The sequence below is a fragment of the Cheilinus undulatus genome, linkage group 9 (genome assembly GCF_018320785.1).
Source record: "Cheilinus undulatus linkage group 9, ASM1832078v1, whole genome shotgun sequence".
Classification (NCBI taxonomy): Eukaryota; Metazoa; Chordata; class Actinopteri; order Labriformes; family Labridae; genus Cheilinus; species Cheilinus undulatus.
Window position 1 is genome coordinate 38,621,529 of NC_054873.1, and position 13,135 is coordinate 38,634,663.

Here is a 13,135-nt window from a genome sequence, read left to right on the forward strand (position 1 = left end):
AGTATTTCAAATTGACAACATGTTTGACTACAGCTGAGGCTGATAGAAATATCATATTGTTCATGACACTAGGAACAACAGTCAAAGAAAATAAAGTCTTAACTTGATCATGGTGCCAGATGAAATGTCAGAAGATCAGCAGAACTCTTAAACTGATGGTTCTCTATCACTATGACTCTCTTTTCATGAAGCCACATATTTCATATCTCCTGGGAATGTCTTCACACATGTAGTATGTGGCTAGATGTGGAGATAATGTCTTCACTTTAAGAGCCATACAATGTTGAAAAAAAGTTATTAAGAGAAAGAAAGAAAGAAAGAAAGAAAGAAAGAAAGAAAGAAAGAAAACTTCTTTTGTAACTTTGATACTTGAGTAAAAATCTCTGATCTGATGGTAAAACTGAGGAAAAAGTCAGTCACCAGATTCTACCAAGAAGTGAAGGGGCAGATCCATTAAGATTGTCTGCAGCTGCTAATAGCTCCTCTTTTGCAACAAGTCCACTAAAGAATTTGCACTGATGTGATGCAGATGCTAAAATGCCCAGAAATGTTTCCAAAGAGCGTGTTTAGCCACAGGTGGCAAGTGGCTGTGTATTAAGATCAAAACACAATGCTGGCAGAGAACATTGTACATGAGTACATGTAAAGAAGCCTAAACAATTAACAGACAAATAGCTTTAGTAAACAGAAAACAAATAGTATCACATATAGATACACTTCCTTTACATACCCAGTAAAGAGGTAAACCTGTCTGTAAGCCTTTATAAAGCTGTCTGATATTACTGTCTGCTGCTCTGACATTTGATGTCATACCCTAAAATATCAAATAACATTTCAAACTCACCCCTGCTCCTCAAAAACCTCAGCCCACTTTCAGCTGGAGAGTTTATTTTAATAATTTCTTTCTTTATAATAGGAGATGAGAGGCACACATGGCAGCAGAGTCAGATATTTGGCTGAAAACATTTCATACTGCTCTTTGTCAAATGGACCAAACTGTCTGAACACCTACAACCTCTGCCCGTTAGGGGCCTTGTCATCACAAACAAACAGCAACCAAGAACAAAAGAAGGCATAGAAGAAGACGAAACCAGAAATCCACCTCCTTCTGCCGGTTTTGGGGCACTGGGGCATTAGGAGCAGCCAGCAATGAGCTGTCCAGCATGCCGTTCTTTACATGAGACGAATAAATCAGCTCTGACTACGACGTGTTGCTATGGCTATGCAGACTCCAAGTGAGGTACCAACATGTATTTGAGTGTATTAAATCACATATACAGAGCTTAACAAATTTATTAGACCACCCTAACCCTAACCAAAGTAAGGTTTATGCCACAGCTGCCCTAAATTAACAGCATTGGTAATTACCAAAATCATTTTTTTATGTCTGCAATGGTCAATACACCAATATCTAGAAGCTCTTTAACCCAAATGATATTTTTAATGCAAAAATATAATTATTATTGTTATCCATGAATTTTCAAATTTAGTGATTCACAAAAAAACAAAAAAAATAGTAAAGCACATTAATATTTCTTGATTCATATGTCAAATTATAGTTATTTACTCATATTCCTGAACAGAAAAATGAGTTTTAGTGGTTGAATGCTATGCTTGATTCATTTCTGACATCTCAGAGAAGCCCAGTGAGCCAGCTCAAATTTGGGTGAATTCAGTTTGAAATCCCTCATTCCTGTACAAAATAGTAAAACATGGAGAGCTCACTGAAAATTAAAGAGTCCGCATTAAAGCCTAAAGTCTAATACATTTGTTAAGCACTGTAAATCTGTATATCATTACGCCTTACAGTTGGTCCACTTTGCTTTCACACCTCAGATGAACCGCACCAGGGTTCATTTGGAAGCGGGCTGAGCCCCCCTGTTTTCAAGTGGACCAGAATCCACTTGTTTGGTCCACACCAGAGTTCGTGTGAGCTATCACAGCACTCCAAACGAACCAGACTATCTGGGAAAATGGACCAGAGTTCGTTTAAAGTGGACCAAACAGCTCTGGAGTGAATGCATCCTGAGTGGAGCAATTTTACACTGAATTTTAATCAATAATCCTCCTCCGACTCCGCATTTACATACATGTAAATGGGACAGGGCACTGTTTGCACGGATGGGCAGTTAGCATGAATTTTGCATGCAGTAAGTGTGGATTTCCTCTCGGTGTGCTCTGTGGATCAGACACTATTTATTTTGCCATAGTCACAGCTAAAGAGCCGTGCTATTCTTTAGTGGATATGCCCTCATGTGTAAGTTTTTTAAAATCCTGAAAACCAGGCGAATTATTTATCTCTTTATCAGCACAGTATTTATAAATGATTAATTGTATTCCATTCTGATTTCAAAATAATCAAACCTTGATCATATTGTGGTGGCTGTGATTTGATAAAGTCTCTCAGTGACAAGGTTGCAGGTTCGATCCCAAGCTCCTGCAGTCACATGTCGAAGAGACACTGAACTGCTCCGTTAGTGACCGTGCACGGATGGGTAGCAGTCTCCAACATCAGTGTGGGAATGTGTGCGTGAGTGTGATCTGGGGTGTAAGATTAGTCAGAAGTGTTGTACAAGCTCAAGTCATTCAGAACTATAATATTTGGTTTTCTAGCAATCACTTTAAATGTTTTGTTAGTGTGTTTGCTTTTTAACACGAGGACTTCCCTTCAGTCTTACAGCGAGTGAGATCAGTGGCCTGCAAACCATGTCTGACTGTAAGGTGGAACTGTACAGCAGTATGTTAGTGTTGCCTGATCTTGCCCTTTTGTTGGCAAAATCCTTATTCATAATGTACTGGGAAAAGAGTAATTCCTTTTATATTGCATTGAACAACTATTATCCTGTCAGCTCTGCAAAACAACAGCTTTATTTGAGTGTTATGAGTCTTTGGCAGACCTCCCAGTATTTATGTACAGTCTGCTTATGTGAGGACAGGATGACTTTTGTACTGTATAAAATTTCCCTTGATAAAAATACTGATCCTATTCTAAGGCCCTTCACACATTAATGACTTCTTTCCCTGGTCGAAAGAATACGACTGCTCTTGAAGATGGATGACAGAGGTATGTATAAATAGTGTGTGGAGATGATGATAGAGACAGGAGGAATGATGGATAGATACAGGATATAGAGAAATGAAGCAGTTAAAAAAAGAAAGGGGGAAGGGAAGTTCTGCATCTTTAATCAGCATCATCAGACCTTCTGCTGAAACAATAAGGGGCTAAAAAAAGCTGCAGGGGAAAGATATGCACTAAATGAGAAGAGGCTGTCCTGTAATCAATTTTGGGTTCAATATTAAACTTAAACTGATATCAAAATTACTTGTATATTCTTGACCTCTGTTATGTCTTACTTGTTCATTTGCTCACATTGCTATTAGCAGGGAATCAACAATAACATGTTTAAACCAGACATGTGAAAACTGGTAAAACTGATGGAAAGGTGATGGGAGTGAGACTTTTATGTCTTTTATTTTGTCCAGACATCCCTTACTCATGTCATGCAGGAGGCTATTTGAAACCATGATGTGGTTTCCCAGTGTTAAAAACATAAAATTTGAAGGTGTGGCATGCATCCTTTAAATCACTCCACTGTCAGATTAAAGCTGTTCCCCTTGAATAAAACAAACTACACCCTGAGCAAGATAAACATTTACAAAGTGATTTGTCCTTCGACTATGTTGATGCCCTGCAGAGAGGGCGCAAACTATTAATCATGTTAGATGACTTATGCTGGCATAAGTGAAAGAAAATCCCTTTCATACAATTGATGTCAGTGAAATTAAAGATAGCATACACAATTTATCTCCAAACGTAAAGGAGGAAGTTAACAAAACATCCTGATGTAAATTTTTGGGCCTTTTCTTATTTCTGTATTTTAAACAAAGAACCAAGCGCTAAACAGATCGACAGCAGCTGTCTTCATACATTCCACCAAGGAGAATTCCCTGTCCATTTTAAATGATATATGCAGACAGCTTACCTTCTCAGCAGTGTTCTCTTTATTATGCATGTAGCAATACCGAGGAGTCCAGTGGAGTAACAACTTCAAAACCCCTGGATATACACCACTTGCATATTCTAAGCCCCAGGTTCTACTTTATAGCAGCCATGAAACACAAATGCAATGGTTCAGTTACTTCAATCACCAATGTGTCTATGTAGTTGTTATGATTTGTTTATACTCACTCTCCATTTTCAGTATTTTTTCTGCATATAAAGTGGTCAGTGTAAGTCCTGGTAGGGATTAGAGAGCCTTCAGTCTGTTTTGTAGTACCGACTACAGCTTCACCTATAGAGCCTCGATGTGCCCTATTGATATTAGATAGCAAAATGACCTCTTGATATTACAAAATGCTTGTCTAAACATTTCTTGCCAAAAGCTCTGCATATCAATTTCCAACTGAGAGAATGTGCACTGCTCTCCAGGACACTTCTGAAATGGTTTTCTTAACTTTTTTTCCTAAACAACCTGACTGCTCACAAATCCTGACCTGAGTAACTCCTTTTGTTCCTGCATATTTGCATGCATATTTAAAAGAAATCCTGGCAGATTTTCATTAGAGACAGGTTGCAATTTAGTCTCACCCACACTGCTTGGGAAAATGATTAATTGTCCTCCATTTATTTTGCCTTGTATGAAGGAATTCTGAATTGAAACTTTTGTTCATTACCAAACAACAGAATTTGAAGCAACTGAATCATCTTGCCAACAGAAAAATGCCTGACAGCTGCTGTGCGGTAGGATGCTCCACTAGGGTAAGGTAGGGTGGTTATATTTTTCTCAATTCTGTTATAGACCACAGAGGCACTGTACCCTTCAATAGATTCATTGTGCCATTTTTGTCCAGTCATTTGACAAAAGTGCTTCTATTCACAACTGGACTTGAAAACCCCAAACTCAAAGAAATGCTGCTGTTGAAGGTCTGGTTTAAAGTCTTTTAATACTGAAATCTATTTCAAGTATTTTCTGCATCTTTGAAATCATATAAACAAACAAGAACTTAGATTTTCTCTTCTTAAAAAGAAAATGAGGCTTTTAAAGAGACAAAAGCAAAACAGACATAAAACAAAACACAGACTAACTGTACAGCCTCATTTTGTTGTCTTTAGTTTAAATAAGGATCTGACCTTGTGCTTTTTCAAGAAGTTTAAAACATTTAGCAACACAATCATTTTGCCAAAAAAGAAAAAAATACAGATTTTCAGAAAATGAATAAATAAATAAATAAAATCAGAGAGGAAACTGCAATCTGTAATGGACATTGCACACCTGTGGGTCCAGGTCTGAGTACACTTGACCTCAATGTCCAGCATACCATGCTGAAGATATGAACACAGTTGACCCTGAGTTGCCTACTGTATACTTAAGCCTGCAACACATAAAGATTTTTAAAATCTTGACCTATTTTTCCTATGTAAGAGACCCCACACATAGCAACAAAATAATTATAGAATTTCCAGTTTTGTTTGTATAATCAAATAGATCCTGTTCACTGACTGCCAGAGTCTTGGCCTGGTCTCATCTCTCAAAGTGCCAAATCTTGTGTGTCAAACGTGACTTTAGAGTGAAGAAGCTACTGTGGTTAGCTGTTAGCTAAATGCAAAGTCCAATACAGTTGCCATTTCAGTCCAGCTTCCTCGTCTGAGGCATGTTTTACCATACATGCTGTTAAATACTTGCTTTTCTGCCACAAATCAACAAGTTTCTCCTCCATTCCTTAACAACCATCCAACTTTATGCTTCCTCTTTACTAGTGCTGTCTTTGGCACTGTTGTTTTACTATCATTGCTATGTCAGTCAGCTCGCCTCCTGACTGGCTATTCCTCCATAATGCGTCACAATTCTGCTTCTGTCTGCCTGGCTGTCCTTGGTGCTCACTACACACAACAGGTTTTCCGGTCATAAATATTGAACATGATTAATATTTATGAGCTGCTTCTGATCAGGTTGGAGTGGGGAAAAATCACTTTTAACATACTGCAAATCACAGGATAATCTGGCAAGATAATAGAACCATCCAATAATGGGGCCTTTGGTGACTTTGGTTGGAAGGGCACGACTATCGTGAAGTGTGTGGCCCACTTTGGTCATAAAAGAAGTTCTAAATGTCTCTTATTGACAAAAACCATTATATCCATGTAGCACAGGCCCATTTCATCCTCTGAGCTCCATGTTGAATGTGAAAGTAGGAATAAAGTCATTGTTTGGATCTTTTTAAATGATAAAAAATATATATAGTAGCCTGGAGGATGCATTCTATTGTCCGCCAGGAGCATGGACAAATAAACATGGATGGTTGCCATGGCTTCTTAGTTCTTGCTGACAAGTATGTAAACAATACACCCATATTGCTGCTTAATGCAGTAGACTGTGTATGTACACAGCAAAATATCAGAGTGAAAAAATTGTGAGTTACACAAGAAAAAGTGAGAGTTAGATTTTCAGAGTGTTTAGTGATACTCCTGTGCAGTGTTTAAAAAAAAGGTAGTTCATTCACACTCATTCACACTGTTGAGAGCAGTGAAATAACACTGTTTCTTAGTTCAGCTTTGTTGCCTGCACTGCCACTTCAAATCTGGTGAGCGGAGTTTTCCCATCATGCATTGTGTGGTTAGAGTATTTTAAATGTGTTTAGATGTTGCCTGTTTGTACGGCTATCAGTGCAGGGATTTGCTCATGTTTCTGGTGGATTATTGTTGTTTTTGATGTTAAACACATCTCCACCATGAGTGACATTGTCCATTGAGTTATACACTTCGCACATGTGACAGGAGTTGATCCACAGGAAAGCATGTTGAGCTGATTCTTATAACTGGATGTTTCCTTATTCTACATCTGTCATCGGCTCCATGTCAAATTGCAAGTGTTAGTTACATGGTATGGCATGGTAATAATTTATCTGGTGTCTCCTGGATTCATTGAAATTGCACTCAGACACAGTAAACAAACATGTGAAGATGCCCTAAGACAGACCTGCAATAAGTGGTGGGGTTCCAAAAGTAAAAATCCCATTTATTTTTCTCATAGTAGATTAGATTGTTTGTTATATCATCAGAAGTATCCTAGCAAAACTTACCATGAGCTACCTGAGAGTGAAACAATGATATGTGCTCCTGTAAAAGACAAAAGTTTGTAAGATATCAACCTTTAGTCAAGGAAAACATCTTTTTTTGCAATCTAGGCCAAAAATACTACAATTCCTACAATTCTTGAGTGTCACAGCGACCCCTTTTTTTGGTTGGGTCTCGGGTTACCATGGAAATGTCCGCTAAGCCTGTGAACAAAGGCCGTGGGTATTCTCCATAGCCCCGCGTATACCCAGCACTGCATCACTGAATATATTACACATTTTCATTTAAAATGTGAACACTAAAGTAAAGATATGAGGAGGAAAAAAGGTACATAAATGGTTTGAAAGCTTGAAAAGCTATTAATAACAATATTGAAAATTAATCATGATGGATTGTAGGATGTAGTTCCTTCCTTCTTAACTTTTTCCCTATTTTCAAATGCTGCTTCTGTCCCAGATCAAATGTTCTTTAATGATGAGTATTTAGGCAGCTGGATAGCTTGGTTCATGCATTAATAGCATTGAAATAAGGATTTTGCAAAATGTCTATGGGGGATTTAAATGGTGAATTTCACTTCTGGAACCAGAGCTGCCAACAAAGTAGGAGGGCACTGTTGAGCTCTATACTGAGTTTGTTGATATATTTTCTTTTCTTACAGACATACGGTGAAACTTCATGAAATAATATGCTTTAGCTGGTTCAAACATTTTGTCAGCTTTCCAGCACTTGACTGCATATTTTGAGGCTGAGTGTAAGAGACTGACCTCTTATATCAACCCACTGCTGTGGGAGTGTTGTGAGTGTGCTTGTCTACTGTAGGGCTATGTGTACAACTTGACACTGACCTGCAGATGGAGTGAATCTCATGTGTGTCTTCATCCTTGCGGGCATTGTCTGTCAGGCTGTCGCCAAGGGCCATCAAACACCGAGCAAATCCTTTATAGATGGAGTGACACCTTCTGGCTGAATATGCAGCGGCAGGACACTGGCTCAACACTGTAAAACACAAACAAGACCAAACAGACACAGACATAAGGGAATTGATCGCCCAACTTGTTTTGTAGTGGGACATGTCGCGTAGCTGTAATATATGCATTCAGCTGCTGAAAATAAATGTTTGACTGCTTCAGTTAGTTTATGGCTACAGCTGCTGGACTAGAGTGAGATGAGTCTCAAGTCTGTAAATAAATAAATAAATGTATGTGCAGTTAGAAACAAAGATGTCTGCAGTGCTTTTTTACTTAGAGATTGATGAGTTATGTATGAATCACAATCTGTTTTCAAACCATTCTCCATTCACCATGCAGTCTTTAAAGTCTGCTGCTGATCAACGAATTTCACTAGGTGTTCTTAAAGGATGAGAGACAGCTGACAAATCTTGATTTAAAAGGCAGCTTTAGCCTTAGAAATGGTAATGTCATCTTCCTACAAACTACATTCATGCAAAATACATCTGGAAAATAAATGTGGATAAATAATACAGTGACTTTCAGGGAACTCTATTTTCCGTTGTGTACCGTGCCGTTCCAAGTCCCATGCATCGCATGTGCATGTTTTAGTGCAGCCTGGCCAACATCAGAGTTAACAGTCATTCCTCCACCTCTGCAGCAGGGAGTTAACGCCATCAGTAAACTGCTGTTTAGGCACAATAACAACAACTTAAGTATCATAAAACAAAAACCTTGAGAAAAAATGCCAACTCAGTGATAAGTTCAGGTACCTATGTAATTCTGGGCCTTATTTCTGTGCAGCACTGCCACATATGAATGATCAGCAATCAATGCAGAATTTTGTTTATTTGTGGTTGAAAATATTAAATTATTGTGTCATTAACAGGTAAACAAACAACACTGAGATATTTATAGAATTGGTTTTATATTTCTGGAAACTTAATGTAATAAAATAAAATAATAACCTATGTGCTGACAACTTTTTAGAGCTCCCCCCTAAATATCTCATTTGAGGCTTTGGGAGCTCGTGCCCTTTTCAGGGTAGCTGAGCACTCCTTAGCTTCCCCGTAATTCAGACTTAAAAGAATGTTTATTTTCATTCAAAAACAGTGTCTACCTTTGGGGTAATAAACATCTGGATCGTTATATCCATGCATCTGTGCATCCATCCATCCATCCATCCATGCATCCATCCATTCATGCACCTGTGCATCCATCCATCCATTCATGCACCCCTGCATCCATCCATCATTCCATCTGTGCATCCATCCATAACTTAACTATTACACTCACACACTTACATCTTTTATTTAATCTTTTGATTAATGGATAACATTATTTTGTGATGCCCCAGTTGCCCCAAACTGCTGTTTGTCACTGGGTTGAAAAGTAGGTTTTAAGGGCTTTCAATAGAATATTAGGAATAAAAAAATATGCAGCTCAACAAACAAACAAACAACAACAATAAGACTAGAGAATCCTGAGCACTGAAACGATTTGCTGACTCAGGTGACTGTTCTCATCGGGTTCATCACAATGAGCACTAAACCTTTGACCAGTTATTTATAGAATATGATCACAGCTTACACATGACTTTAAATGCAGTGCCTCTTCTTGCATTCTCTACAGAACCTCAAATGGCCTTTCTGAAAAGATCTCGACCAACGGATCATTCTGTCAGGTGTAAAGCAGCTCTGGCATTATCCGCTCTTTTGGCAGTCATGGATTGTCAGGTCACTTCTACAACAAGGGAACAAGCAGTGCAGGCAGCTTACTGTTATAGTGAGGAAAAATAAAGTCCAATTATTTTTATTTTAAAGGCATATTCATTCTAAATACATTTTTTTGCTTCTGGAATCACTTTTAAATTCTTGTGGCAGGATTTAATGTCAAGCCCACAGCATGACGAAGTCAGTCATACCATCCACCCTCTCAGGTTTTGTTACAGATGAGGGATATTTCACATCCCATCAAAAACAAAAGAACAGTAGGTGGCTCAGTCAGGAAACCACTTCATGTCCATGGTGTTATAAAAGATGTGGAGAAACCCCCATCAAAGCTTCTCCAAGGATTTCTAAATGAAGGCACTCAGATGCCCTCTTCATTCATGCATATGCACCCAGACGTCTGAGAGCCTGGTCTCAAAAGTCATTTATTTTGTGCATTGCTGTTTACACATACAGCATAACACCAAAGCTTAAAGCCTCTAGGTGTCTCACACTTCAGGAGGAGATAATTCTAAAGAAAGATGTGTATTTGGTTGCCATAGACTGAATTTTTTATCAGCATCTTTAAATCATTTGGGTGTTTTACCATCATTTACAGAGGATTGAAATGACAGAGAAGTAAGCTTTCATGCGCACACAGCAGAGACTTAGATCTCTTCAGGGACATGAGCCCCGCTGTTTGATATGGTTGATCCTCTCTCATCCTCTGAGCAGCAGCAAATGAATGTCAGTCAGAGGCCTGAGAAGATTTAAGGCAGGGTAAAGTGTTAGGAAAATAGAGGATGAGAAAATTCTATCACAGACTTCAAACTTCCATCATTCCCCCTTTAGTTTTACACATGTCTAACATTGTTCCAGGTTCCTCTTCTAACGTCACCATCTTTATATTTCTCTGTAATTTAAATCTGATTAGTTCTTTCTTACAGCTGTTTGTCTGGTTGATACAAAATCTAAGGACTGCAGACACTGGATAAGTTACGTTGAAGAACCTATAGGAGTAAAAAGTAGTCTAACTTTTCAATGTAATTATGTTTAAAAGGAAACTTAAATCTCAGAGTGGAACTCACGTCCTGAATGTTGAATGCTTGAAGAACAGACAGATTTTTAGGTCTAATGCTCCAACTGACAGTGGACTGTATCTTTTAAACCAGAATAAACCTATTCATCACATTGCATTTATCTCCAGTCCAAAACTATCTAGAATTGGTTTCTCTTGTTGTGCTGACAAACAGAGCCTGATTTGGGCCTAGCTGCTTCTTTAAAAAAAAAAAAAAAAAAAAAAAAAGGAGCGTATGTACAAAAATCCTTTAAATGTCTTTTGTTTCCAGTGCTACTCTCAGACTGAGCCTTACTTTAGAGGAAATAAGTTCCTTAAAACCCACATTAGAAGATTTTAAGAAGAATCTGACATTCATTAAGTTTTCTTATCTCAAATATGCAAAATTTAGAAAAACACAGTAACCTCTCATCCTAAACTAGAATGGCCATCTGAGGCAGCAGACCCACACCTAAGCAACGCTCCCATTGGTTACTGTGGTGTTCAAAATTTCGAAGTCAGACAAAAACTGAACGGGTGCGCAGATCATCACCAAAATCTAACTGATTCTTCCATGTCACTATCCCAATATTCCCTGAAAGTTTGCTGAAGATCCGACTTTCTGTTCTCAAGTTATCTAGTACACATACAAACAAACAAACAAACAAACAAACAAAGATACGGAACCCTTTACATAACCCCCTGCCGATTTCATCAGCGTGGGTAATTATATTCAGCTACATTTTTATCTAGTAATTTTATGGTATTAGATAGTATTCAAAAATACATGACTTTAATATGATAAACTTTCATTTTACCATGCAATGTTTGATCTTAACCTTAAAGCATTAACAAATTTGTAAACTTTAAATTTTATTAGGAATATTTTTATCAAAAATTTATTTTTAACTATGAAACCTGAATGGTGCACATGAGTATTCAATGTTTAAACAGTGCTATTTAACAGCATTAGTATTTTAAATAAATAAAGGTTTACTTAAAATAAAGAGGTGGATAAAGTACACAATTATCATACTTGAGTGACAGTAAATATTTCCTAGGGTAAAAATTTACTTAATTACAAGAAAATGTACTGGTTTATAAATGTACTCAAGTAAAAGTGAAAAGTATCGATGTTTACTTTAAGCACTGAGAAGCTACTTTGGAGATGGACGATAAATATCATTGTTCCTTAGTGGCAAGAACAAAAAGTGAAATAAAGTGAAATAAACACCTAAACTGAAAGTGTTAATTAAACTCATATGAAGTTAAATTTTACATAACACTAAACACTAAACAATACTTTTGACAGAGCTGTAGTAACTCTTTAAAATCTGTGGTGGTCTCCTTTGACAAGAACAAAGCAGAGAGTCAACCTCATAGCATGGCATTGATAATAATGAAGAACACCTACTTTGCATCCTTAAGGAGCACCTAAGTTCCCAGGGTAGGGGTGTGAGGGTTTTAACTCAGTAGATAAAATCACTCATGGTGCAAACATGTCCCACATCAAAAACAACAACAATCCACCAATAACAGGAGCAAACGCAGCAGGGATCACTGCACAACAGGCAACATCCAAACACAACAGAACACGTACAGTATAAATATTCCAAATACTCTGCTCAAGGGCATGATGAGGAACTCTGCCCTCACATCCCCCCAGATTTTAAACAGCAGTGGGTAGAGCTTAGATCAGTTGACTCTTTACAGAGCCGAACTAACACTGGTGGGTCCACACTGTCAAATAACCCCAACACTGAAGACCGTTTCACTCAGAATGGAGTCAAAATGACAATTTAGGAGTCAAAATCAACTCTGAACTGAACACTGAAGTATCAACACTTCAGATTTTCTGTGTAACAGCTATTTTTAGGATGTGATGTGGAATCATTCTCTTGCTATGTGCTACCTTGTGGTCAACAGAAAGTTCTCAAAAAAGTACAAGTACCCCAAAACACTAGTCAATTACAGTAATTTGAGTAAATGTTATGAGTTACTTTCCATTCCTGCTTAGAATCCTCTTCATTTGGAAAAAAATGGCTCCTACCCTTCCCCAATAACCATTTCATTTTCATCTGTAATGCATCCTTTTCTCCAGAGCATATTGTTTCTGATGACACTGCTGTCTGATCCAGTGATATCACCATTTATGTGTATCTAATATCCATTACTGGGGCAAAATATATAATTGAGTCTGCCTTTTCAGTTTCATTATGAGCAGCACCACATTAAATCTAGAACCATCGAAATGTTTCTTCTTGGAGTCAAGTGTGCAGTTTTATTGTTTACTTTAATTAGGACATTTTGGGCATCTTGCTGCTTCTCTTCTTAATCCTGTTTGCAC

The 13,135-nt window shown here is 37.8% G+C and overlaps 1 protein-coding gene across 1 annotated transcript in view; it reads right to left on the bottom strand.

Annotated features, from left to right (window-relative positions):
* nrn1la (neuritin 1-like a) overlaps nucleotides 1–13,135 on the bottom strand; it is an 89,609-nt gene that overhangs the window by 15,038 nt on the left and 61,436 nt on the right. The window contains exon 2 of the mRNA XM_041796405.1: nucleotides 7,921–8,071. Within this exon, the coding sequence (XP_041652339.1) occupies nucleotides 7,921–8,071 (151 nt within the window). The remainder of the gene's footprint in view (nucleotides 1–7,920; nucleotides 8,072–13,135) is intronic.